General features: G+C 40.6%; 1 protein-coding gene across 6 annotated transcripts in view; it reads left to right on the forward strand.

The window, feature by feature from the left end:
- Nucleotides 1–27,804, forward strand: part of LOC122550590 (metabotropic glutamate receptor 5) — a 591,737-nt gene that overhangs the window by 393,447 nt on the left and 170,486 nt on the right. For all 6 annotated transcript variants that reach the window (XM_043691557.2, XM_043691553.2, XM_087988035.1 and 3 more), the window contains one exon: nucleotides 11,810–12,045. In XM_043691557.2, the coding sequence (XP_043547492.1) occupies nucleotides 11,810–12,045 (236 nt within the window). The remainder of the gene's footprint in view (nucleotides 1–11,809; nucleotides 12,046–27,804) is intronic.

Genomic DNA, 27,804 nt, shown 5'->3' on the forward strand with positions numbered 1-27,804 from the left:
AAAATAGATTGCATATGCCTGCCTATTAAAGCACACTTTCCATAGCATCTTCACATAACTTCCCTTTGCCTCTTCCTTTAGTCTTTTTCTTATTTCCCTTTACCACTTAAATCTCCTTTCTGCCTTCTCTCAATCCCAAATCCCCATTGCCCACAATCCAAAGATACTAATCATCACACGATCTCTTTTCTGCTCAATTACCTAACCATCTTTATTACATATCAGCCTCATCCCACTCCTCCTCTTTCCCATGACCTTTATTCTGCAGGGATTGAGCAGGGAGCTCAAACAGTTTTATCACCTTAATTGTAAAAAGTTAGACATCTGCTTCAGGTACTCCTTGTTTGTGCTGACACAATATTGTGAGTAGCACACTTCCAGCTGGAATATTTATGTGCTCCTAGTCTGTTACTTTGAAATTCCAGTAGGCTGCACTGTGTTTGAAATATGGGATTGAGATGGCCCAATTCCTAGGCAATTAATTTTGGTAAAAAATTAGATGTTTTCTTCTTACAACATGATTGTATTACTCATTCAAAAACATATGGGAGCATTCAACAAATAGTTTATATGTGATTGTTGATGGGTCTCTTGTGTCACTGCAGGAACAATTTCTCACAGCTACTCTACATGACCCATCCTCTGAACACTGCTGGTTGGCAATTACTTTCTTCAGGTCGCTCATTATCTTTTACCCAGAAAAGCTCTTCTCTGCATGAATCTGTCACCTTTGTGGTCTATTAGAGTTCATCCTCCATTGTAACTTCCTTCCCTGTCCTTCCTGCTGCTCTCTGTTGCAATTTCATTTTACAGAGTTTCCTGATGTGAACACTACATCCAACAGAGTGAGTTCTTGATCTCAGAAAATAAGAGTCACATAAAGTTGATGACCAATTTCTCAGGATGAACTTTGACAAACCAAATTGTTCTCATTCACCTCTATATGAACAATTTAATAGCAGCCTTTGCAAAAGTTTGGAAGAACTTGTGATTATACATTCTACTCTTCAGCCACTATATTGCACAGAGCAGGGAGTCTAACAATATGCCAAACAATATAAAACAGAACAAGAAGTACTGCTTTTTTTTCACATATAATTAAATTTGAATGGTTAATTTGTAGCCAGGTCTGATGACATGATTTTGTATTAGCAACATGGCATTATTAGACACTTCTATTATATTTGATTGTTTAATACTCATGCTTACATGTAGTAAGCTCTCTCATTAGAGATCTCAAAGACATATAATTAAACTCAAATGTCTAATATGTATCATTGTATCAAAATGATTTGCAAAACAGAAAGAAGCTATTTGGCCCACTCTGCCCACACTGGCTGTTTTTTAGGACAATCCAAAACTAATCCCACTGCCCTGCACTCTATGTAATTGTATCTTTCTTTGGATCTATGTTTCCCTTTAAAATTGCAATAGTCCCAGTCTCATCTGTTTCATGTGGCAGATATTTTAGTCTAACAAACCTCTGTGAAATAATTTTATTTGTAATTTCTTTCCTCATTTGTTGTTGACTTCAATGCAGCATAAAAATTATAGTCAGTTACAACTACCCAACGTGAGTGGGACAAAGGCAGAGATAACATTGCAAGTTTGGTAGCAAGGATTACCATTGCTTGTTCCTTTGATTTTAGTAATCATCCTTCCACTCCTGTCAGGATTACTATCAGGATTACTTTTCTTCTTGAGCATGGAAATATTATACGGCTAGACAGCTGGAAGTGATACACAGATTGTTCCTCCAGTTTCTCCTCCCCTAACTTTCTGTTCCCCTGAATCATGAGAACATTCTACTGGCAGACCTGTGGTTTAGGCAGAAAAGTTCTCAAGTTCCTGAGAGGAGAAAGGGGAGAGTTTTGATCTCCATCCATTTCACTACAGTTCTTCAAGTTTTGAAGAGGCTCTGTATCAACTCTAACTTAAGTAAAAATATAACTGTAATCTGAGATTCTTCCACTCCTTTATCATGGTTCTATAAAAGTGGTCAGGCAATAGCACTGGTATATATTCTGCTATTACAATATTGAGGAACTCACACTTATTGGTGTGGATGCCATTAGGAACACATTCTCATTAACTAAATATTCTTAACCAGGGAAAATATCTTTGGCTGGGTCAAAGCAGCAAACTGGGAATCCAGGCCACTTGTTTAAACATGTTCACTTTGAATTTCTTTGAGGCTTTCCTTATCATCTGCTATAACTTTTATGGAAGATTGCAGGAAATCATAAGGAAATAGTAATTATTATTGACATCAAGAATATTTTAGCAATAAGCACCTCTGGAAAATTTCCTCTCTCTGCATCACTTTCTGAGTCACTTACAACTGTCCTTTCAAGCTGGTAACTATCTCACCTTAATATGCTATGGTAACTTTGCAGTTGCCAATTTGCTTATTCCATGTCTCATGTCCTGTTTTGATGCCATTGTCTGGAGGAATGGATTTATTTACTCCTTTCCTGGTTGTTAGCTAGGTATAGAGCTTATCTTTGATCCTTCATTGGGTTCTCACCTTAAATATTTCTGACAAAGAATTAGTTGAGCAACCCACACCGACTGCACCACTATGGGCCTCACTAACAGGCATATCATTAAGTCACTCTCTATGCTCACTTCCAACAAATGTGAGGAGCCTGACAACATCTTTGACTGCAACTTCTTTTTTCTACTTTACTTGCTGACATCTCTAAACTTGATGTGGAGTTGCCGGTTTTGGACTGGGATGGACAAAGTTAAAAATCATACAACACCAGGTTATAGTCCAACAAGTTTATTTGTTAAGTACTAGCTTCAGAGTGCTGCTCCTTCATCAGGTAACTAGTGTGGCAGGATCATAAGGCACAGAATTTATAGCAAAACATCACAGTGTCATGGAATTAAAATGATGTATTGAACAAACCCAGTTGCTGTTAAGTCTTTCATCTTTTAGAATGGGTTGCAGTTTTGGGTTTTATGCCCTCTGCATATACAGGGTCTGTTCAGATGAGGCAGCTCGCAACAGATACCTGAAGCTGCCGAAGGACACCCTCATAAGAACAGGGTATGAGGCTCAACTCATCAATCACCAGTTCTGATGTGCAACAGCAAGAAACCCTAATGACCTCCTCAGGAGACAGACATGGGATGCAACTGAAAGGGTACCCTTTGTTGTCCAATACTTCCCGTGAGTGGAAAAGCTACGCCATATTCTTTGCAGTTTGCACCACATTATCGATGAGGATGAGCACCTCAGTAAGACCTTCCTCATGCCTCCACTTCTCGCCTTTAAACAACCACCAACAGATCATTGTTCGCTGCAAACTGCACAGCCTTCAGGACAACGTCAACCACAATGCCACACAACTCTGTCACGGCAACCTCTGTCAGAGTGTTGACACGGATACCACCATTACATGTGGGGACACCACCCACCGTGTCTGCAGCAGGTACTCATGTGACTCAGCCAACGTTCTCTATCTCATAAGCTGCAGGTGAGGATTCCCGAGGCATGGTACATTGGCGAGACCATGCAGACGCTACAACAACGGATGAGTGGACAACGAGCAACAGTCATCAGACAGGGATGATCCTTTCCAGTTGGGGAACACTTCAGCAGTCAGGGACATTCGGCCTCAGATCTTTGGGTGACCATCCTCCAAGGTAGTCTTTGGGATATACAACAACGCAGAGTGACCGAACAGAGGCTGATAACCAAGTTTGGTACTTATGAAGACGGCCTCAACTGGGACCTTGGGTTCATGTCACACCACAAGTAATCCCACTACACTATACACTCTCTCACACACACATATACATACACACACACACACACACACACAAATATAACAGGCACACAAGCTCTTATATACTCGCACACTCACGCAGATCCTCTCTCATACACACACTCTCTCTCAGACACGCACACATTCACTTCTCCACACTCTCACCGATGCACACACACATGCAAGCACACACTCTCTCACGCACTCTCACACTCATACGCACACACTCACACGCAGACATTCACATGCACACACTCTCTCAATCACGCGCACATACACACACACATTTTCAGAACTGCATTTGCAGATACATTCTTTTTTTTTCTCAAAAATACATTCTTTTTTTTCTCAAAAAGCACAATGCAGGCAGTCAATCTATATAACATTATATAAATTCCTGCTTTGGAAATAAAACCAGTCTGACTCAAGATTGGGATACAGACAGACTCTCGTCTCATAAATTTAATACTTTGTCTAAGCTGAGATGTTACCTTTTTTTATGAAACCTTAAGTTATCTTGGGAATGTGACTTAAAAGAAATTCTGGGATTTACATATTAATGAATTGAAACCTGCAACCCATTCTAAAAAGATGAAAGACTTAACAGCAATCCAGGTTTGTTCAATATATCATTTCAATTGCATGACACTGTGATCTTTTGCTATATGTTCTGCATCTTATGGTCCTGCCCCACTAGTTATCTGATGAAGGAACAGTGCTCCAAAAGCTCATACATCCAAATAAAGCTGTTGGACTATACCTGGTGATGTGTGATGTTTAACCTGTACACTTAGCATTACCTCCATAGCCCTTATCCCAGAACCTGAAGTTTTGTTTTCTCTTTTGACTCTGCATATATTTTCTTAAAAGCTCAGCTTGTCTATGATATCCAATATTTCCCACTAAATTACTGACCACTCAACCTTCCTCTCTGGTTCCCATGATAACTGACATTGTGAATGAATATCGCTTCTCAGATACTGCCCTTCATCCTTTAAATTTCATTGCCCCTCAAGAAATCCACTGTCAATTATCTCACCCACCCCATCCTACATCCAATCCTTGAACAATATTAGATTTATGCTTCCTTTTCCTACCAAAGCCATTCAACCTGGTGTCTTTCTCTTTGATTGAATCAACAACTGTTTTTCTCTCTGTGGATGCTGTCAGGTTTGCTAAGTTCTCAAGTATTTTCCCTTTGTAATTTCATTTTTCTCCAATGTCTCACCGCAACTTAATTGCTCAAAGACTGTCTTGACTTGATTGTACTCCTACTATCCTACCTGTCAAATCCAAGTTTGAGTTTAACAAGCAATGGGTTATCTTCTCACTCTATAGCATTACTTGAGGTTCTATCGTTCACTCTCCTCTTTGTCAGTCCCTTGGTAACATCATCCAAAGACATAGATACATTTTATATGTAGGCTGGTGATACCCAGTTTTATCTCTCCATCAGCTTTTCTACTGCCTTTGTGTTATCAAGATGCTTGTCTGATATCCACTCCCTGCTGAAACTGTTTCTCCCAATATTGGGAAAACGAAAGCCATTATCCTTGATGTTACCCACCCTCTCTCCAACTTCAACAACACAGTGTTATTGCCACTGAAGGTAGAGTGTTTGAAGAAACTGAACTTTGGTGGTGATGGGATTGGAGACTAAACCCAGAAATTCCCAGCCCAACCAGCTTGCCAACATCTTCACAACAGGCAACTTGTTCACATAGTTCAAAGGCCTATTAAAGCCAATACAGCTCCAGGCTAATAGGAGCCTGGACACAGACTGAGGGAAAGGGACCAAAATTCGGGATCAATTTGAGACAGAAACTGCTCTATCTACTTTGCTACAGCTGCAACTACAAGTTGTCCAGTGGGCCTGCTTCCCCTCTACAATCATGGTTTAGTTGCATTGAACATTTATTTTTAGAAGGTTCCTGAAAAGTGTGTTCAGAACATACCTCCACCTTGAGGTGCCATCTCTCTCCATTAGCTACACCAGATAGCAGATACCTCAGTGCTGGAGCTAGGCCTGACCATGGTTCTCAATCAAATTTTGAATCCTATCTGTCGTCCTTACTAGATACCAAACATGCCCTCTGGCAGTTACTTAGTCAACCCTTTGAAAGTCATGTCCTGTGACTATTTACAACACGAGACAGATTTGAGGCCTGGAGAAATGGGGAGAAGAAAAAGAGACAGATTCTCTAATTTCTTTGTCAGTGCTTTGTGCTGGGAAATTATTTGGCTGAGTTGTACATCAAAGTTACTGCACTGATCAAAATCAACCTTTTGTTGTGAAAGCTTGAGGTCCCTATCTGTCTGTTTAGCTAAGCCTCCTGCTAGTTGCATGCAATGATATCTATGCTTGGGGGTTTAACTGTTGGAAGAAAATAATTTTATCAGAATGCTAATCACTGTGGAATTAAATTTATTAATAAAGAATCATGGTTTAGAAAATGTAAAGTTTAATATTCTATTTTAATATTTAGATAGAACAGCTGTTAGCAGTACAATTATGTCAGCTGAACATCTTAAGATATTTATACTGAAGTTTAATTAATTTACCAAACTGTCACAGAAACTAGCTGAAATATCAATCATCCAAGTAGTACATTATTACATATTTCTAGCTACTATATTGTTGCATATAGAATATATCAATATAATACTTCAAGTTATCATAAATTAATGATGCACTTTCCTGATAATTAATAGTGGATTATCAATCCTGAGATCATTTATACTGACCCTTTATCTGATGTGTGTATAATTGTGAATGTTCACAAGGTTAAAATTTGATAAAGCAGAAGCATTAGCAAAACTCTCTATACCTAATATCACCAGGACAGTACTACAAGCAATCTTGATATGATCTATAAAGTTGTCTTACTTTTCAGACAAATGTGGTAAATAATTTTAAAACCCCACTGTCAATACAAAATAGCAGTAGTGGGACAGGAAGGTGTTCATTGAAACTGCATGGTCCACTGGCAGGATTTGCATATTGAGTTCATTTTGAACTAATGTGGATGGTGCTAAATAAATTCTATTTTGAACTAATGTGATAAAAATTGGATTTTCCTTCACTATTGTACCTAAAATTGAATATCAGCATTATTTCAGTGCAAGAGAGAGGCCATTTAGCCCATTGTGCCTGCACTCATTCTATTACCTAATGTCAATCTTCTGCCTCTTCCCCTTATGTCTACACACCACTTCTATCCAAATAATTATCTGCTACTGTCTTGAATACTTGATTTGAAGCTGTCTCCACATTTTCAGGCATCACATTCCATACCTTGAAGTTATTTCTTACATCACTTTAAATCTATACCTCCTCGTTCTTTTATCTTTTGTGAGTGGCAACACCTTCTCCCCATTTACTCTATCCAGCCCGCTCATGATTTTGAAAACCTCTATCAAATCACTTGTGCTTCCTCTTTCCAAGAAGAATAGACCCAACTCCTTCAATCTATCCTCATAGCTGAAAATGGAGTCACAGCAAAAATCAGGTGACTAGGCTTACTGCTGGCTTCACATATTGATGGCAATTTCATTCCATTGCTGACTCCCCATTCTTACCTACTACATCTCCATGCTGGCAGTGAGACAAGATTTCATTACTGTACTGGGTGGAATGTTTTAGGTCCATCTGGAGGTCTTAGAAGGGTGGCAGGAGGTACAACTTCAGTTTTCCAACAATGAAGTTCCTCCTCAACTCAGTCCTAAATCTGCTCGCCGTTAGTTTGAGGCTATGCCCCCTAATTCTAGTTTCACCTGCCAGTGCAAACAACCTCCCTGCTTGTATCTTATCTCTTCTCTTCATGTAAAGGACGTTGCTTTTGAGATAATTGCGAGGATCTGGGGAATGGAGGCAGCCAAACAAATGCTTTGGGGAGAATAACAGTGAAAGGGACAAAGTAAACGAAGGTAGTGGGAGCTGCATATCCCAGTCTGGGACTGGGATAACTACGCATACTGGGCAGCAAACTGGTGGAATGGGTTATGTAAAGGTATGGCTGGACATAGGGATCTGAATAGAATTGAGATCAGGGACAAGAGCAGAAATATCTAGTGGGATTCTGAAAGGACTGTTAGTCAAGGAAATTCATAGAAAAAGACAGAGGGTACCAAAGAAAAGATGAAAGCCATTTCCATTTATGGAAGGAAATGAGTATTCTAGAGTGAGAGGGTAGAGAATTAATAACTTAAAGGTGAAGTTTATTAGCCCTATTTTTCTCCAAATCAGTTTCCAAATTAAGGCCTCTCTAAGAATGTGCAATGTGAATGGAAGGGGCTGCATATCTGTTTCAAGTGTTCCTGCACAGCACAAGCCCGCCCATATGATGGATTTGAAAGATTACTATTGCGAGGGCACTCAATCAAAAGCATTGTACTGAGGGAAGCTCAGAATAGGAGAAAAGGTGCATAAGTTCTAACATTTCCAAATGCTGTATCATAGGATAATGAAGGCCATCTAAAATTAGATACTGCTAATTGCCAAGTGCTTGGAAAATGATGTAAGTTTCAAAGCTACAAGCATGTACAAGGAAGCATCAGGAAGAGACAGTTATGAATAAGATGGTATGCAACTTACCACATAGAGGTGGCTGTGGAGCAGGCTTTCATCCAAGACATCAACAGCCTGATAAGGGCCTAAAGAGTACATTTAACTATGTCAATATCTAAAATAGGAAATAAGCATCTCAATTTTGATGTTTCTGTACATATAAGTTCTTCTATGTTAGATATTTGACTAAGTTAATCTAAAACTGTACTTGTTGTTATAAGATTAAGGAGGAGGAGAAGAAAATATGAACAATGCCAACAAATCCAGAGACATGAGTTTCAGGGGACTGCAGGTTTAGTTGCACTGTCATATGAAGAAGGGAACCAGTATTGTTCAGCAGTCTGATGAGAATTGCTATACAAGAGGAAATGCAGCTACCTACAGCTAAGTGAAAGGCAGTGAGGGAGACATCTTTGCATGACTAGAGAAACTGATAGCTACATTTGCCACCATCAGGTAGATTTGCAACTACAGAGCTGGAAGGAATTGCTATTCCTGTGCCACTTAAGATCAAGAACCATTAATCTTTTTCTCCACCCACTCTTTTCAACCTCAATTGGAGGTTTGTGTGGTATATTCCCATCAGGATGCACTCAAGTAGCTTCACCAATGCCTATGAAAAGAAAGATATACAGTTTGTTCTGTTCATCAAGCCAAGTTACCTTAACTATCACATTAACAGCAATTAGAAGGTGCCATGTGGCAGTCAGAGCTTTGAGACATTAGTATATGTACACAAGTATATGATATGCGTGCCTGAAATACCTGTGAAATGTTCATCCCAAAACCATGCTTCATTAGGATATCCTTAGCCCATGCAAGCCTTTAGTGATAAATGCATTCTCCTCATTGAGATGAAAGATCGGTGATATGGTGGTGCCTGAGCTGCTTGGTATTGTACTTCTTTTTAGATTTTAAGTGTGAACTCTGGAAGAAGTATGAGAAGCAGAACTATAGTGGAGTCAGTAACATTATATTGATAGCTGAAATGAAGTGACAAACATACATTGCATGTGAGTCAATGCTCGGTACCCAATCTTGTGTGTGACAGTCTATACAGAGGCAAAATTACAATGCTGACTAACCCCCTTATGGGCATGAACCATTGAGTATACAGTGGTGCATACCCCAACAGAGTGCAGCAGATCATTTATCCTTTTGTGGCATTTGAGCCAGTTTCTCCTGAACAACTTGTGAATGCTGACCTCCATAGCCACCTCTATCCAAGGTGCCTGCATCAGTCAAGATGGCCTCTTGTTGCCAACATCAAGAAGAGCACTTGCCTTCTTTCTAAGGCAATGTCAGGAGCACCCCTAGGGAGATACCACCATGGTGCTGCTGTTTTCATAATCTCTGACATCTCTCGGTGTAGATAAGAATGATGAGCAGAGGTTGAATAGTGCTTTTGGCTTGCAAAGAGTGAAATATTGAATGGGTACCTTCTAAATATGGCACCCAGAAGTTGGAGCCTGGAAGGTCCCTGCAGAGGACAGAACTACTTGCCAGTCAACACATAAAATTTGTTGTTTTATCTATGCATAACAATGTAAAGAGTTGATAAAAACAATTGTGTGACAAAATCCAACCTAAATACCTCCTACTTTCAGCCCAAATCCTCACTTAGTCTCAAAAAGCAATGTCTTCCCACTGTTTATACTTACCTCAAGGACAGCTATTGAAATGTGGTATTATTCCCTTGGATATGGGCACAATTTCCCTCATCATTTTCCCCAGATAAAGAGTGGATATCCAGTAGTTTGCTGTTTTACCTACATAACTCAGGAGGAGAGGGACACTGATCTCAATGTTCATGTTAGTAACAATGATATTGATTGGATTAGAAAGGGAATTTTGCTGAAAAATTTTGACCATTTAGGAACTAAATTATAAAGCCGAACCTCCAAGGTAATAATCTCTAGATTTATCTGAGGCACATGCAAACTGATATAGTAGTTAATAAATATTAATCTTATAGCTATGATGGAGACACTGAATAGAATGGTTAAGAAGACATTTGGTATACTTGCCCTGATTAGTCAAGGCATAGAGTTTAAGAGCAGGCAAGTTATGCTGGAATTTAGAAAATGTTGGTTAGGCCACAGCTAGAGTATTGTGTGCAGTTCTGGGTTTACCATGATGTTGCCTCACTGAAGAGTTCAGTTAGAAAGAGAGATTGGATAGACTGGAGTTGTGAGACGAGGTAGTATGGCGACACGATTGAGGTGCAAACATTTTGAGGGGCATAGATAACATAGACAGGAAGAAACATTTCCACTTGGTGGATGGCTCAATAACCAGGAGACATAGATTTAAGGAAAAGGTCGGGAGGTTTAGATGAGATATGACGAAAAAATGCTTTGATCCAGAGGTTGGTGGAAATCTGGAACTCACTGCCTGGAAGGGTAGTAGAGGCAGAAACATTCAAGAAGTATTGAGATGCCAGGGCATAAAGGATGTGGGCCTAATACTTGAAAATGGCTTTAAGATAGTTAGGTGGTTGTTTTTGACCACCTGACTTTGCAGTTGCCCTTACTCAACTGTAATATCATTAAGCCTGATTCATAATTCTTCCTGTCAAACTGCAAGGTGAATTCTATCAATATGGTCACTGCCCTTTAGGGGTTACTTCAGTAAGATCTCCCTAATCAAGTCTGCCTCATTACACATCATCAAATGCAGAATTGCCTGTTCCCCAGTGAGTTATACCATAATCTGCTCCAGAAAACTATTTTGTAGACATTCCACAAACTTTTTCTGAGATTCGCTGGCAACCTTTTTTTGCAGTCAACCTGCATATTGAAGTCACCCATGGTTACTGTAATACAGTTGGTTCTGATATAACGCGATAACTCAGTTCCCATGCGACGCCACATTATCCAAAAATCACATACTAGCAGCACCATTTAAATTAATGGAACCAGAATTGTGTAGCCAATACAGGTAAGGAAAAGAAGCATTCTACAAATTCTTTCATTGCATTATAGCCAATTTGCACTGAAGAAACACGCAGTGTAGCAGAACTGACTGTAGCATCTTTGTCACGTGACTTTTCTGTCTCCTGATTTGTCTTCTGCCCCACTTTCTGAATACCGCAAGATGGCCTCTGCACAATTCTCTTCGGGGTCTTTTCTCATTTGCAGTTCTTTAACACACGGATTCTATATCTTCCGTCTCTGTATCAGTTCTTGCTTTCAATTTAATTTTTCGCCCATCTGCCTATCCAATTGAATCCTTGGATATTTTGTTCCCAACCCTGATCCCCTTGCAGCCACATCTCTATGACACCCACATCGTACCTGCTAATTTCAATCTGTGATACAAGCTCATTTACCTTGTTTTGCATAATATTAACAGCTTGTCTATTTGCATTATATTTGTAAATAAAAGCCATGTCTTTATTTTTACACCTCCATGAAGGCACATTTTAATGACCTTTTAACACTGATTTATCTCTTGTGCATTACAGTGATGGCTGGGCAGATAGGTATGATGTGACAGATGGCTACCAACGAGAGGCAGCTGGAGGTATAACAATCAAACTCCAGTCTCCTGATGTAACATGGTTTGATGATTACTACCTTGAGCTGCGGCCAGAGACTCACTTCAGTAATCCCTGGTTCCTGGAGTTTTGGCAACATAGATTTCAGTGCAGGCTGAAAAATCAACAGCAAGAAAATTTTGAATATAACAAGACCTGTGACGGTAAGAAACAGCTAATCTGCTAAATTTTACGTCATTCTTCGCTAAATTAGATGTAGCCCATAGGGTTAGATTTCATGTGTTTATAAACTTTGCCTTTCTTAAAATTAAAATTCATAATCATTATGTATTTGTTAAATGCACCTCTTACACACTGTGGATAATCACTTCAACTAGACTTTAGTTGTCATATTACTCTATAACATCAGTTTAAAAAGGCAAATTACGAGGTTTTGGGATACCTTTTTCCCTAACCAGGTGGTTGCCCATCTTCTTAGAGGACTGGATTCATTAGCAGTGGAATGCAGGAGGGAAATATGCACCATGGAGGCAAATTGAATTCTTATGACATTGGATAGCTAGGCTAAGCGTCTGGGTAGGTTTGTGACAAGATATGGTGCATACACACAACATGCAGGAGGGATGGAGCCAGAGTGGCAGCTGCTCAGTCTAGTTTTGTGGAACTCAAAGGGTCCATTTGTCATGGTCCCCAAAATTAATTATAATTAACCTGTTGGGTTCCTCTCCAGCTGGTTGTTAACTGATAGTGGCATTGTATTTAGTACTTTCATTAAATTCCAATGGGTCCTTGGTATGTCATAGAGTTCCAAATATGTGTTAAAAGGGACCATCACCTGACATTTGTGGATGTGTTGGCCACCTAATGGGAAGGTGCTCAGAGAGTATCCTAGACATAACCACAACAGGAAAAGAGTGGTAAGTATTCCTGACCATTTTTGGTAAATGGCAAGTTTGGTCAGCCAGGCCAAATGGGTCAAAGTGGTGCAAACAATATAGGGTTTGATCCCAGTTCCAATTGTATGGATTCAGGACCAGCCTACTTACCTTACCTGTGGTGAAAATTGAGTCAGACATGCCTTTGGACAGAAACTGAAGAAGTATTAGGATTAATTTGTATTGGAACTGCATCAATGGAAAAAGGTGATATGTTCAATCTATACCATGAATGTATATTAAGTTTGGTGAGAATGCAGAAAAGGATTGAACAACTTGCAATCATTTAACATCCTTAGGATATCTCAAAGTATATTAACAACCAATTAATAATTTGAGAATTGCACTCATTATTGATAAGAAGACAAATATGGCAGGTAATTTGTACACAGTAGGTGCTTTAAAAACAGCGATGAGATAGATATCCAATTAATCTGTCTGGGATGTCATTGCTTGTCATTGATAACCAGGACATCAGGAAGAACCAATGTATTTTTCTGTCAGGTACAGCCAGAAAATTACTTACATTTCCTTGAGAGGGCAGATAGGTCTGCAGTTCAGCATCATATCTGGAAGACAGTCAAAGCTAAATTTGATAATTCCTGACAAACGACATAGAGAATGTGACATAATTAATATAGGCTTGTTGATACATCACTGTCCAAACAGAGCAGCAAGTTCATAGTTTACAGAGCAGTTATCCTCATCCATGGTTCACAGACATGGACTACTTGCAGTAGGCAGCACAAAGCCCTGGAGAAGAACCACTGGCCACATCTTGAATTCATTTGCACGCAAAGTGTATTATTTTCAGCGTGCCCACTCAGGTCAACATCCTTAGTATCACTCTTGGCCAACTCTGTTGAGCAGTCCATATTGTTCACATGCCTACCTGGGCCTTATGAAACAAATGGTCTGCCTGAAGCTTTGACCTGGCAAACAGATCCCAAGAGGACAAAGTAATTGTTTCAAGGACACCTTCAGAGCCTCCTTGAAAATCTGCATCATTCCCATTGACACCTGGGAAACTAGCTCATGACTCTAGTCCAAAGTGGAGGGAAAGCATCTGTGAAGGAAGTCTACACCTCAAATCCCATTGCTGATCACGAGCTGAAGTCAAGTGTCAACAGAGAAGGTAGCAAGTGGCAATTCCGGCACCTCATCCTCTTACTCCCCTAACAGAGACAGAGATTGTAGGTTATGCAGTGGATTTTTGAGTATTCTGAGAAATCACTCACTTCAAGTGTGAAAATAAGATATTCTCAACCATGAGGAACTGTCTAAAAGGAGACAGTTGATAGGAATAACGATTTCTGCTTTTATCCAATACTAATTGTGCTGTTCATTGGCTGTAGAAGGTAGAAGAGAATAAAAGTTGGAGTGCTGTGAGGAAAAGGCTGGAAATGTTATTGTGATATGAACAGGGGGCCAAAATTAAACATTTTTGTACCATTTACAATTAGCTTGAACTGTGTAGAGCTAGTTTGTACCTTTTAAAGGGAAGATCAACTTGGCTGCAGTAGGTGCTAGGAGTCATAATTTAAAGAATTGGCCATGTGGAATGCTGAGGATTGCAGAATAACAGAGAGAATAGACCCCACAATTTTCAAATGCTGTGCTGCAGGTGCTGACAGAGCAGGTAGAAGAGAGGAGGAAAGCCCCACATCCACAGATCCATCATCAAAAGGCAATGAGAACACATGGCTGTGGAAGACAATAATGAGGATGGAGTGACACAAGAAGTTAAATGACCTTGCAAGTATTCAAGATCAATGAATACAAGTGACTTATTGAACAATTTACTGCAATAGCCTCAGATATTACTCAATCCAGCAGTCTTCCACTCACCTGCCAATTCATCAATCAATCAGGAGTCATAGTTAATATTCATATGGTTCTCCATACTTCACACTGTTGTGAGATTCAAATCTCCTTATAGCTGGGGCACTCCTATCACCTATTCAACCACAATGGTCATATCATCCAAACAAAGTTTGCATCACTTACTGGTATATTTCCTTCTCTCTTGCTCAAGGTAATGCACAACTAAAGTTAGCAGTAGTTAATGGGTGAATCTAAGAATGTTTGCATCACATAACTTTAATGGAGAGCAGAATGCTGGCCGTTATTGACAAGGTCTTGACAAACCCTTCAAAGATTACAGTATCCTCATATTTCTTAGTGGATATCCACTAGCATTGATACACAAGAGGTACAACCTGGCCACACAGTGTTGGAACACCAACAAAAGAGTGATAATGAAGGCATAGCACAATTTCTCGATATTACATTTGGAACCATTAGTATCAGAAGAATGTTGTGAAACTTGAAAGGGGTCAGAAAAGATTTACAAGCTTTTTTTTATTGGTCAGAGCATTGAGCATAGGGGTTGGGAGGTCATGCTGTTGCCGTACAGGACATTGGTTAGGCCACTTTTGGAATATTGTGTGCAATTCTGGTTTCCCCCTATCGGAAGGACATGGTGAAACTTGAAACATTCAAGAAAGATGCAGTCTTCAGAAAAGATCTACAAGGATGTTGCCAGGGCTGGGGGATTTGAGCTACAGGGAGAAGCTGAATAGTCTGGAGCTGTTTTCCCTGGAGCATCGGAAGCTATGCTGTGACCTTATAGGGGTTTATAAAATCAAGAGGGCCATGGATAGGATAAATCAACAAAGTCTTTTCCTTGGAGTGGGGGAGTCCTGAACTAGAAGGCAGGGGTTTTGGGTGAGAGGGGAAGGATATAGAAGGGACCTAAGGGGCAACTTTTTCATGCAGAGCGTGGTGCGTGTATGGAATGAACTGCCAGAGGAAGTGGTGGAGGCTGGTACAATTGCAATATTTAAAAGGCATCCGGATGGGTGCATGAATAGGAAGGGTTTAAAGAGACATGGGCCGGGTGCTGGCAAATGGGATTAGATGGGTTGGGATATCTGGTTGGCATGGATGAGTTGGATCGATGGGTTTGTTTCTATGCTGTACATCTCTATGACTCTATGACTCTTTATCATAGCACTGTGTTAAAAAGAAATGTTTAGAAATTGGAGCTGCTTTTTTTGAGGTCTGGGGCATGCATATTTTGCAGCAAGGATAAGAAGCAATAATACAATAGAATAAATAGTGCACCATTGGAGGGCAATTTTGCACGTAACTGCAGAGAACTCAGATAAGCATTTCAATGGGATTGATTACAGAAGAATGTGAATGGTTATGTACATCAAATTGATTTAATGCCTTGGCAAGCCTGCTACAAAGCATCTGGTCAATGTTAAAGTGTATGGAGAAGTTTGGCAACAATTTGGCAGATAGAAATGTGGCAACACAGAAAATATGAGGAGGTATTGGCCATTCAGCCCTTTGACTCTCAAAACTCTTTTCCCATTCAATGTGGTTATGGCTGATCATCAAATTCAGTACTCTGTTCCTGCTTTCTCCCCATACACTTTGATTCCTTTAGCCCAAAAAACGATAACTATATCTTCTTGAAAAGGTGCAATGTTTTACCATTTTCTGTGGTATACAGGCTCCCTATTTTCTGGGTGAATAAATTTCTTCTTATCTCAGTCTTAATTAGCTTACCTGTATCCTTAGACTAGGATCTTTGGTTCTGGACTTCCTGGTGATCCAGAACCTTCTTTCTGCATTTACCCTGTATAGGTTTCTATGAGATCCCTTCCCCCATTCTTAATACTCGAGTGAATATAGTCTTAACTGATCAAATCTCCCTTCATACATTAGCCTTGTCAACCCAGGAATCAATCAGGCAACCGTTTATCACACTCCTCCATAGCTAGAACATCTTTCAGAAGATAAGGACACCAAAACTGCATGCAAAACTCCAGGCTTGCCTCACTAAGGCATGTATAATTTTAGCAAGACATTCCTGCTTTTCTTGTTACGCTGTTTACAGTGCCAGAATGTTTACTTCCAGTAAATAACACCCAGGCCTCATTCAACTTCCTCCCTTCCCAATCTATCACAGTTAAGATAATTTGTCTTCTTGTTTTTTTCTACCAAAGAGGATAACCTCACATCTATCCACTTTATACTTCATCTGCCCACTTTCTGAACTTGTCTAAATTACATTGAAGCATCTCTGTATCCTTCACACAGCTCACTGGTTCATACAGTTTTTTTGTCAACTGCAAATTTAAAGATATCACATTTAGTTCCCTAATCTAAACCATTAATATACATAGTGAACACTTCTAGTGTCCAAGCACTGATCCCTGTAGTACCCCCCTATTTATTGGTTCCCACTTGGAAGAAGACTAATTTATTTCTATTCTCTGTTCCTGTCTGCAAACCATGTCAGTAGATTACTCTGAATCTCATCTGCTGTAATTTTACATGCTATCTCTTATGTAGAATGTTATAGAAACTATTGTGAAAGTCCAAGTAAACCACATCCTTGCGCTTCTTCTTAGCATTTCTAGAACAAAGAACAACATAGCACAAAAACTGGCCCCTCGGCCTACCAAGTTTGCAATGATGCCAATGACACATGATGCCTTTAGAAACTAAAAATCTTTTGCCTCTACACAGCCTGTATACCCCCCCCCCCCCCCCCCCCCTTTCCATGCCTATTCATGTATCTGTCAAGATGGCTCTGAAACATTGCTTCTGTGTCCCTCAGTCATGTCCTCTGGCATTCTAGGCACTTACCACCCTCTGTGAAAAAATCTTGCCTCTCACGTTTCCTTTTCTGTCAAACGTATGTTCCCTCATAATTGACATTACTACCCTGGGAAAAAGACTCTGACTATCCATTCTCTCCATGTTTCTCATAATTTTGTAAACTTACATTAGGTAGCCCCTCACCCTTTGACTTTCAAGTGAAAACAAAGCAAGTTTGTCTAATCTGTCCTCATAGCTAATGCCTCCAAATCAGACAACATCCAGGTAAACTACTTCTGTGCCCTCTCCAAAGCCTCCACACCTTTCTGGTAGTGTGGCAACCAGAACTGTAAATAATATTCCAAATGTAGCCATACTAAAGTTCTATACAGCTGCAAAATGACTTACACTATCTCCTGACTGAAGACGGCACGCATGTCTTCTTTACCATCTTCTCGCCTTCTTTACCATCTTATCCACTTGAATTGCTACTTTCAGGGAACTGTAGATCTATATGCCTAGTTTCCTGTGTATGTTGGTGTTACTGAGAGTTCTGCTATTTATGTATCCTTCCCTCCTTCATTAGATCTTCCAAAATGCATCACTTTGCCTCAATTTGTCTCAATTAAACCCCATTAGCCATTCCTCCTCCCAAATCTCCAGCTAACCTTGCTATGTTCCCTGGCAATCCTCATTACTCCCTGCAGCTCTCTCATCTTTGTGTTATCCACAAACTTACTAATCAATCCACGTACATCCTTCTCCATTTTTTTTTAACAGGGGCCCTTGCGCTAATTCCTGCAGAACACCACTGATCACAGATCTTCACTCAGAAAAAAAAAACCTTCACTGTTACTCTCTTTCTTCTATGGCTTAGCCAGTTCTGTATCCATCTTACCAGCTTACTGTTGATCCCAAAATTGAATTCAAACTTCACCATCTGTCATGGCAGGTTTCACACCCATAATCCCAGAACATTACCCTGAGGTTCTGGATGACGAGCCCAATGATATTACCACCACACCACCATCTTCCCCTCATCTTGACTCTGGTAGGATTCAAATCCACAGACTTTGAATAGTACCTTTACCCATTGCTGTTGAAGTCCAACACATTCTTCACTGTGCCACAGAACGGCATTAGTCACATCCTTGAAAAATTCCAATAGGTTTGTCAAGCATGATTTCACTTTCATTAATCCATGCTGACTCTTTCCTATCCTGTCACTGTTTTCCAAATGCTCTGCCACTCAACCTTTTATAATAGACTCGAGCATTTTCCCCCTAACCACTGTTAGGATAACAGGTCTAGAATTCCCTGTTTTCTCTGTACCTTTTTTTCCAAATAGCGGTGTTACATCAACTACCTTGCAATCCAGAGCAACTGCGCCTTGAGTCTATACCAATTTGAAAGGTGACCACCAATGCATCCACTATTTATAGGGACTCTTCATTAAGTACTCTGGAGTGTAGTTTATTGGATACTGGGAAATTATCAGCCTTTAATCCCATCAATTTTCCCAAGACCGTTTCCTACTAATGCTGATTTCCTTCAGTGTCTCTTTCTCAGTTAATCCCCCAATTGTTTCCATGTTACATGTGTTCTCCTTCGTGAAGACAGAACCAAATTATTTCATTAATTGGCCTGGCATCTCTTAGTCCCCATTATAACTTGCCCTGTTTCTGACTTTAGGGGACCTATATTTGATTTCACTCATTTTTCTTTCATATACCATTAGAAGCTTTTATAATCAGATTGTATGTTCCCCACAGGCTTACTCTCATACTTTATTTCACGCACAGGCCTACTCTTGTACTCTATTTCACTTCCCCCTCACCTTTTGTCTTTTGTCCTCTTTTGGTGAAATCTAAACTATTCTCAGGTCTGCTCCTTCCTTGGATCCAGTATTAACTCTAATTGACCTTGTTCACCATGATTGGGCCACATTTCCTGGTTTATTTTTGTACCAGACATAAATGAAGATTGAAGTTCCTCCATGCAGTCTTTGAATGTTTGCAATTGCCTTTCCACTGTCACACTTCTAAGTAGTATTCATCAATTTATCATAGCTAGCTCACATTTTATACCATTATGGTTCCCTTTATTAAGATTCAGGACCCTAGTCTTTGAATCAGCTAGTTAATGCTCCACATTGTTGAAGAATTCTATCATTTTATGTTGACTCTTACCCATAGCTAGATTTCCAATTATTCCTTTCTCATTGCAGAATATCCATTCTAGGATGACCTGTTCACTGGTTAGTTCCTTGACATATTGATCGAGAGAACCATTCCATACGTACCCCAGGAATTCCTCCTCTATGGCATTGTGTGATGATACTATGACTTTAAGAGATGTATTTGTCTTGTTTCTTTTATTGTGAAGAAAGATTGAGATAGAGGCACTGAGTAGCCTTTTCAAAGCCCATAGAGGGTTTGTGAGACCTTGGGTTTTTATTTTGAAAATTGTAACAGCAGAAACAGCCTGAATGGGTAGGGTCAAACTCTCACAGAGCCAGGACTTTTAGTTATAATTTTTCAATAGCAGTTGCTATTGGTGTCTTGAAGTTAAGATTGAAAGCTGCAGTACATCTCTCCCTGCTACTCTCTCTCTATTTTCTTCTGGACTGGAGAATTGCATGTGACTTTGCCTTTGCCAAGGATGTGCTTATGGGATGTTACTATATTGGATCAGTTAATTAGTGATAGTTAAAATATATATTATTTTGTTAAGCATTTTGATAGAGTTACAGTTAAGCCTTTTTTTTATTTGTACTTCCATCTGTATTTTAACTGCACTGTAAAACTAAAGCGTGTTTTGCTCAAAGTTGATAATTTGACCTATCGAATTGCATCTGGAACACAGTGCCTGACACTAACCTTTAAAATAAGAAAAGGCTAGGGTCGAGACTATCTTAATGTATTTTGAGCAGGCTTGGTCTGGTCCATAACAATTGTTACTGATTAGATTTGCCCAATCGATATGCAGAATAACGTTACCCATAATTACAGCTGTGCCTTTATTTCTTGTTTCTCTAATTTACTGTTTAATGCCTTTCTCAATATTGCCATTAGCATTTGGGTATCTATGTATAACCTCCATGACTGTTTTTGTATGTTTCTAAACTCCACCCACACAGATGATACTTTGCTGGAGCTAATATTGTTCCTGACTATTGTGTTCATGTCCTCTTAACCAACAATGCTACCCCAACTCATTTTCCTTTTGTCTGTCCTTCCATAAAATTGAATACCCCTGAATATTCAGTTCCCATCCCTGGCCACCCCGCAGCCACGTCTCTGTCATGCTAATTATATCAATCCCATTTGTATCTATTTACTCAAATAAGAGGTAGTGAGGATTGTAGATGCTGGAGAAGTCTGAGTAGATAAAGTGTGGTGCTGGAAAAGGCACAGCAGGTCAGGCAGCACCTGAGGAGCATAAGAGTCAATGTTTCAGGTTTAACCCTTCATCAGTCCTGAGGAAGGGTTAAGCATTACTCAACTAATCCATACACTTTATTGAGAATGCTCCATGCATTAAGACACAATCCATAAAGACTTATCTTTTTATTATTTTTATTTGCTGATCTCTCCCAGACTGGCAACATTTATCTTCTCACCCCAGCCACTCCAACAATGCCCTTACATTTACTTATCTGTCATTCAGCTCAGATTGCTGCCACCCATGCCAAGTAATGCAGTCTGAAGTTGGACTTACTAGTGAACCTGGATTGGTTCACTTTCCTCCCATGTCACTGGAAGTCGAAAGCCTTCCAACAACCTTACTGTAGTCACAGAGATAGTATTGCTTGGAAACACTATGCAAAAGCACATTGCAGACTGGCGGCTCCTGCCCAAAACGTCGATTTTCCTGCTCCTCAGTTGCTGCCTGACCTGCTGTGCTTTTCCAGCACCACTCTAATCTTGACTCTGATCTCCAGCATCTGCAGTCCCCACTTTCGCCAGGCACTAAAGAATGGTCTGCTCTAAGATATTTCATATGGATGTATGGATTTTATGGTATGCATGTTGCACTGGCATTCGTGAATTGCACACTGGAGTCACAAGCCTTATTGTCAGCAAATAACCTTTGGTGCCCATCAGTCACCTTTTGCTTTAGTACAGTAGCTTATATACTGTAGACATAGTAGTGATCTGTAAAATTATGCCATCTTGACTGCTGCAAGGATACAGCATGCTGATTTGCTATTTTCGGTCATACCCTAGCAGAAAGTTGAGCTAGCTAATTGCCTTCTAGTTCCTGTATTTACCAGAGATTCCATGTAGTGAGCACAAAGCAATATGCATGCTGTCAATGGTAGCCAGCACAATCGGATAAACGTCTAATCCTAGATTAACCAAGTCTTTTTTAGATTAGATTAGATTAGATTAGATTACTTACAGTGTGGAAACAGGCCTTTCGGCCCAACAAGTCCACACCGCCCGCCGAAGCGCAACCCACCCATAACCCTACATTTACCCCTTACCTAACACTACGGGCAATTTAGCATGGCCAATTCACCTGACCTGCACATCTTTGGACTTTGGAGGAAACCCACGCAGACACGGGGAGAACGTGCAAACTCCACACAGTCAGTCGCCTGAGGCGGGAAATGAACCCGGGTCTCTGGCGCTATGAGGCAGCAGTGCTAACCACTGTGCGACCGTGCCGCCCACAATTATCTTTCTTCTCCTCCTGTTTCAATCTTTTGTCCTGCTTTATGTCATGTAGTCATTTACTGCATAGAAAGTAGCCACTTAGGGTCATAGAGTCATAGAGATGTACAGCATGGAAACAGACCCTTCGGTCCAACCTGTCCATGCCGACCAGATATCCCAACCCAATCTCGTCCCACCTGCCAGCACCCGGCTCATATCCTTCCTATTCATAAACCCATCCGAATGCCTCTTACTAACTGTACTAAATGTTGCAATTGTACCAGCCTCCACCACATCCTCTGGCAGCTCATTCCATACACATACCACCCTCTGCGTGAAAAAGTTGCCCCTTAGGTCTCTTTTATATCTTTCCCTCTCACCCTAAACCTATGCCCTCGAGTTCTGGACTCTCCGACCTCAGGGAAAAGACTTTGTCTATTTATCCTATCCATGCCCCTCATAATTTTATAAACCTCTATAAGGTCACCCCTCAGCCTCCGATGCTCCAGGGAAAACAGCCCCAGCCTGTTCAACCTCTCCCTGTAGCTCAGATCCTCCAACCCTGGCAACATCCTTGTAAATCTTTTCTGAACCCTTTCAAGTTTCACAACATCTTTCCGACAGGAAAGGGACCAGAATTGCACGCAATATTCCAATAGTGGCCTAACCAATATCCTGTACATCCGCAACATGACCTCCCAACTCCTGTACTCAATTCTCTGATCAATAAAGAAAAGCATACCAAACGCCTTCTTCACTACCCTATCTACCTGCAATTCCACTTTCAAGGAGCTATGAAACTGCACTCCAAGGTCTCTTTGTTCAGCCACACTCTCTTGGACCTTACCATTAAGTGTATAAGGCCTGCTAAGATTTGCTTTCCCAAAATGCAGCACCTCGCATTTATCTGAATTAAACTCCATCTGCCACTTCTCAGCCCATTGGCCCATCTGGTCCAGATCCTGTTGTAATCTGAGGTAACCCTCTTCGCTGTCCACTACACTTCCAATTTTGGTGTCATCTGCAAACTTACTAACTGTACCTCTTATGCTCGTATCCAAATCATTTATGTAAATGACAAAAAGTAGAGGGCCCAGCACCGATCCTTGTTGCACCAATCATGAGATCTAATCTTGCTAATCAGTCTCCCGTGGGGAACCTTGTCAAATGCCTTACTGAAGTCCATATAGATCACATCTACTGCTCTGCCCTCATCAATCTTCTTTGTTACTTTTTCAAAAAGCTCAGTCAAGTTTTAGATTAGATTACTTACAGTGTGGAAACAGGCCTTTCGGCCCAACAAGTCCACACCGACCCGCCGAAGCGCAACCCACCACCCCTACATTTACCTCTTTAACCTAACACTACGGGCAATTTAGCATGGCCAATTCACCTGACCCGCACATCTTTGGACTGTGGGAGGAAACTGGAGCACCCGGAGGAAACCCACGCAGACACGGGGAGAATGTGCAAACTCCACACAGTCAGTCGCCTGAGTCGGGAATTGAACCCGGGTCTCTGGCGCTGTGAGGCAGCAGTGCTAACCACTGTGCCACCGTGCCGCTCACGAGTGTCTCACAAGTTTGTGAGACATGATTTCCCATGCACAAAGCCATGTTGACTATCCCGAATTAGTCCTTGCCTTTCCAAATGCATGTACATCCTGTCCCTCAGGATTCCCTCCAACAACTTGCCCACCACCGAGGTCAGGCTCACCGGTCTATAGGGGATTTTAACTTTCCAAACATCAACTGGGACTGCCATAGTGTTAAAGGTTTAGATAGAGAGGAATTTCTTAAGTGTGTACAAGACAATTTTCTGATTCAGAATGTGGATGTACCTACTAGAGAAAGTGCAAAACTTGACCCACTCTTGTCCCATCTATTCATGCCGTTTCCTCTAGAGCAATCCAGTAATCTCCATTCACTGTCTTTATTCAAGAAGTCCTGTACAGTTTTTATCCATTTTGTATCCATCCAATTTGCATTTGAAATTGTTGATTGCTTCTGTTTCCACCATCTCATAAGCAACAATTCCCAGGTCATCACCACTCACTGTACTCATATTTGACAAAGATGTTTAGATTATGACAGGCTTAGATAAGGCAGACGAGGAAAATTTTCCTGTTAGATAATGCTACATGCCAATATAACTTTTATTAATCAATGCTGGCTTATTATTTTCCACAGACAAGATGACCCATGTGCATTAAATAATCGCTTCGAGGAGCACATAGAGAAAAATTGGTTAGAGAGGATTACAAGTCTGTAATGGACCTGCCCAATTACCTCTAAATAACTTAAATGAAAGTTAACTCAGACAGACTCTGTTGTAGATGTTCCAGGGGAAGAATCCTGGTTGCCCTGAGCAACATGGAACCTTGTCTGCACAACATGCATGATTCTTTTTTAATAAACAGCATCCCCAACTGGAATCAATCTAATTTGAGACTTGGCTCCCTTTTAAGTGAAAAATACTGCAGCAGAGGCTGCAGCCAAGGACCAGGTAAGTTTCTTCTGAAATCCGGAGAGTTCAGTCAGGTAGATGCAGTGTTGCCTGGGGAAATGAGCACGGGAGTTAGGAAATAGTTCAAGGTTGGACATGGGCAGTTAGGGTTACAATATTATGAGATGGTGATTATTGCAGGTTTGATATTCAATCATGATGAGGGAGTTACTGGTTGTGTAGGGATCGTATTGAAGGATTTGTTGTCCGATTATGATAAGACACTGATCATAGGGGAGATTCAAATGATTCAGGAGGAAGCTCTCCTGCTTCATTGGTCCACCAGCAGTGCAACTGCTTCCCCACAATAACCTTCACCTCCCCCATCCCCAACCACTCCTTCCTCAGCTACTGCATTGAATTTAAGGTGAAGATAAAGTATGGCAGCCTCATTAAAATATTTAAGTAGTAAACCTGGATTCTTGTCTTTTACCACATCTCATGTCCATCACTGTTAAACCCAGGGGAGCATGGTCACAAAGCAGGATGAAGCTTGGTTTGAGGTTAATAAAAGTTTTGCATTGCCCTGGCTCAAATCCATCAGTTTTGCATCAATTCTTCTCATTGACTTCAATAAACATTGTGAGTAATTATGAAGTATAAACAGTCCAGAAGAGGCCTCTGTGGAATGTTTATAAAAAGTTCACCTGTGGGACATGGGAGTACTTGGATGTGTCAGAATTTATTGTTGATCCCTAATTGTCCTTAGTGATAGTGAGCTGCCTTCTTGAGTTACTGCAATCTAATTGTTGTAAGGGAGGGAATTCCAGAGTTTACAACCAGCATCACTGAAGGAATTTCCAAGTCAGAGTGGTTGAGTGGTTTGAAGGGGAACTTGCAAGCGGTGGTGTAACTTACAGGTGGTGTTTGCATGTATTTACTGCTATTGTCCTTCTAAGTGGTTAGCACTGCTGCCTCATAGTGCCAGAGATCTGGGTTCAATTCCCAGTTTGCGCATTCTCCTCATGCCAGCGTGGGTTTCCTCCAGATGCTCCAGTTTCCGCCCACAGTCAAAAAATGTGCAGGTTAGGTGAAATTGGCCATGCTAAATTGCCTGTAGTGTTAGGTGAAGGGGTAAATGTAGGGGAATGGGTCTGGGTGGGTTGCTCTTTGGAGGGTTGGTGTGGACTTGTTGGGCCAAAGGACCTGTTTCCACACTGTAAGTAATCTAATCTAAATGGGAGTGGTTATGGGTTATGAGAGAGAGAAGGAGAAAGAGAAAAAGTGAGTTTGTGCATGTGAGTGTGAGTGCATGTGAGAGAGTGTGTTTGTATGTGTACAAGCTTGCACATGTGCAAACACACACTCTCTCATGCACTCACACTCACGCACACACTGACATGCACACACCCACTCTCTCTCTCATGCACGCACACACACATAAGTCTATGGAGTGAATTTGCATTTGCGGAATTATATTTGCAGATACATTCTACTTTGCTCAAAAAATGCATAATCTGCAGGCAGTCAATGTAGACAGTCAATCCATGTAATATTTTGTAAATTCCTACTTTGGAAATAGAACCAGTCTGACTCAAGACTGGGACACAGACTCCAACTTCACACCTTTAACACATTGTCTGAGCTGAGATGTCACCTTTTTTTGTAAACCATAAGTTATCTCGAGACTTAAAAGAAGTTCTGGGATTTACATATTAATAAACCAAAACCTGCAATCCATTCTAAAAGATGGAAGACCTAACAACAATCTAGGTTTATTCAATATATCGTTTCAGTTGCATGACACTGTGAACTTTTGCTATAAATTATGTGTCTTTCGATCCTGCCCCACAACTACCTGATGAAGGAGCAGCTTCCAAATAAACCTGTTGGACTATAATTTGATGTTGCGTGATTTTTTTCGTTTGAGGAAGAAATTAGAAGAATAAAATGACAATTAGATTTTCTCTTGTTAGAGATGATCATTATTTAGCCATTCTTGCTTTATTTGGATATGGACTGCTTCAGTATCTGAGCAATGAGGAATGAATGGTACTGAACATGGTGAAATCATAAGTGAATGTCTTCACATTTGACCTTATGGAGAGAAGGTCATTGATGAAGCAGCTGATGATGATTAGACCTTGAATATGACCTTGAAGAGTGCCTGTAGAGAATATCTTGGGGGTGAGATGATTGACCTCCAATGATCACAACCAGTTGTTCACCTCTCACCTTATTTCTGATGGAAGGTTGATTGATGGGGCGTTGACTGATGAGTTCCTGTTGTCCTGGTTTTTGTGTGCAGGACATAACTCAGCAATTTTTCACGTTGCAGGGAGATGCCAGTGTTGTTGCTGTACTAGGACAGTTTGAATAGTGGTTCTGAAGTACAAGCTTTCAGGAACATTGCTAGAATGTTTTCAGAGCCTGCAGTCTTTGCAATATCCAATTCCTTCAGCTGCTTCTTGCAGTCAAGTGGAGTGAATTGCATTGATTGAAGACTCACATTTGTGATGCTGGGACTCCTAAAGGAGACCAACTTGTGGTGTCTGGCTGAAGATTCTTTAAAATGCTTCAATCTTATCTTTTTCAATAACATGCTGCGCCCATCCCAACCATTCAGGATGGACATAAATGTGGAGCCTCTTATTCCAATGAGTTGTTTAATAATTCACCAACAATCACAACTGGATGGGGCAGGACGATAGAACGTGGATTTGATCCATTGGTTGTGGAGCCATTTATCTCTGTTTATCACTCGCTGTTTACTCTATTTGGCACATATTGTCCTATTTTCGAGCTTCACCTTGTTTTTAGGTATTTCTGGAATGTTCCCCCACCCTTCCTCCGCACACTCGATCGAACCTGCGTTGACCCTGACTTAATTATAATGATATGTAGGGGATATGTAGGGCCTTGACGTTGCAGATTATGCTTGAGTACAATTCTGCTGCTGCTGGTGGCCTATCAGTACCTCATGGATGCCTAATCTTGAATCTCTAGGTCTGTTTGAAATCTATCCCATTTAACACAGTGGTAGAGCCACATAATACGATGGAGAATATTCTCAATGTGAAAGTAAGATTTGTTTGCACAAGGACTGGGCAGTGGCCATTCCTACAGAACGTTGGAAGGGATAGATGCATCGAAAACAGGCAGATTGGTCATGATAAGATCAACTAAGTTTATCTTTCTTGTTGGTTCCTTCACCACTTATGACAAATCCAGTTCAGTAGCTAAGTCCTTTAGGATTTGAACAGTAGAGGTGCTGCCTAGATAGCCTTGGTGATAGAAATTGAAG

This window comes from Chiloscyllium plagiosum, unplaced genomic scaffold, assembly GCF_037043375.1.
Source record: "Chiloscyllium plagiosum isolate Xiang-an unplaced genomic scaffold, Cpla_swu_hap1 HiC_scaffold_6, whole genome shotgun sequence".
In the NCBI taxonomy this organism is placed as follows: Eukaryota; Metazoa; Chordata; class Chondrichthyes; order Orectolobiformes; family Hemiscylliidae; genus Chiloscyllium; species Chiloscyllium plagiosum.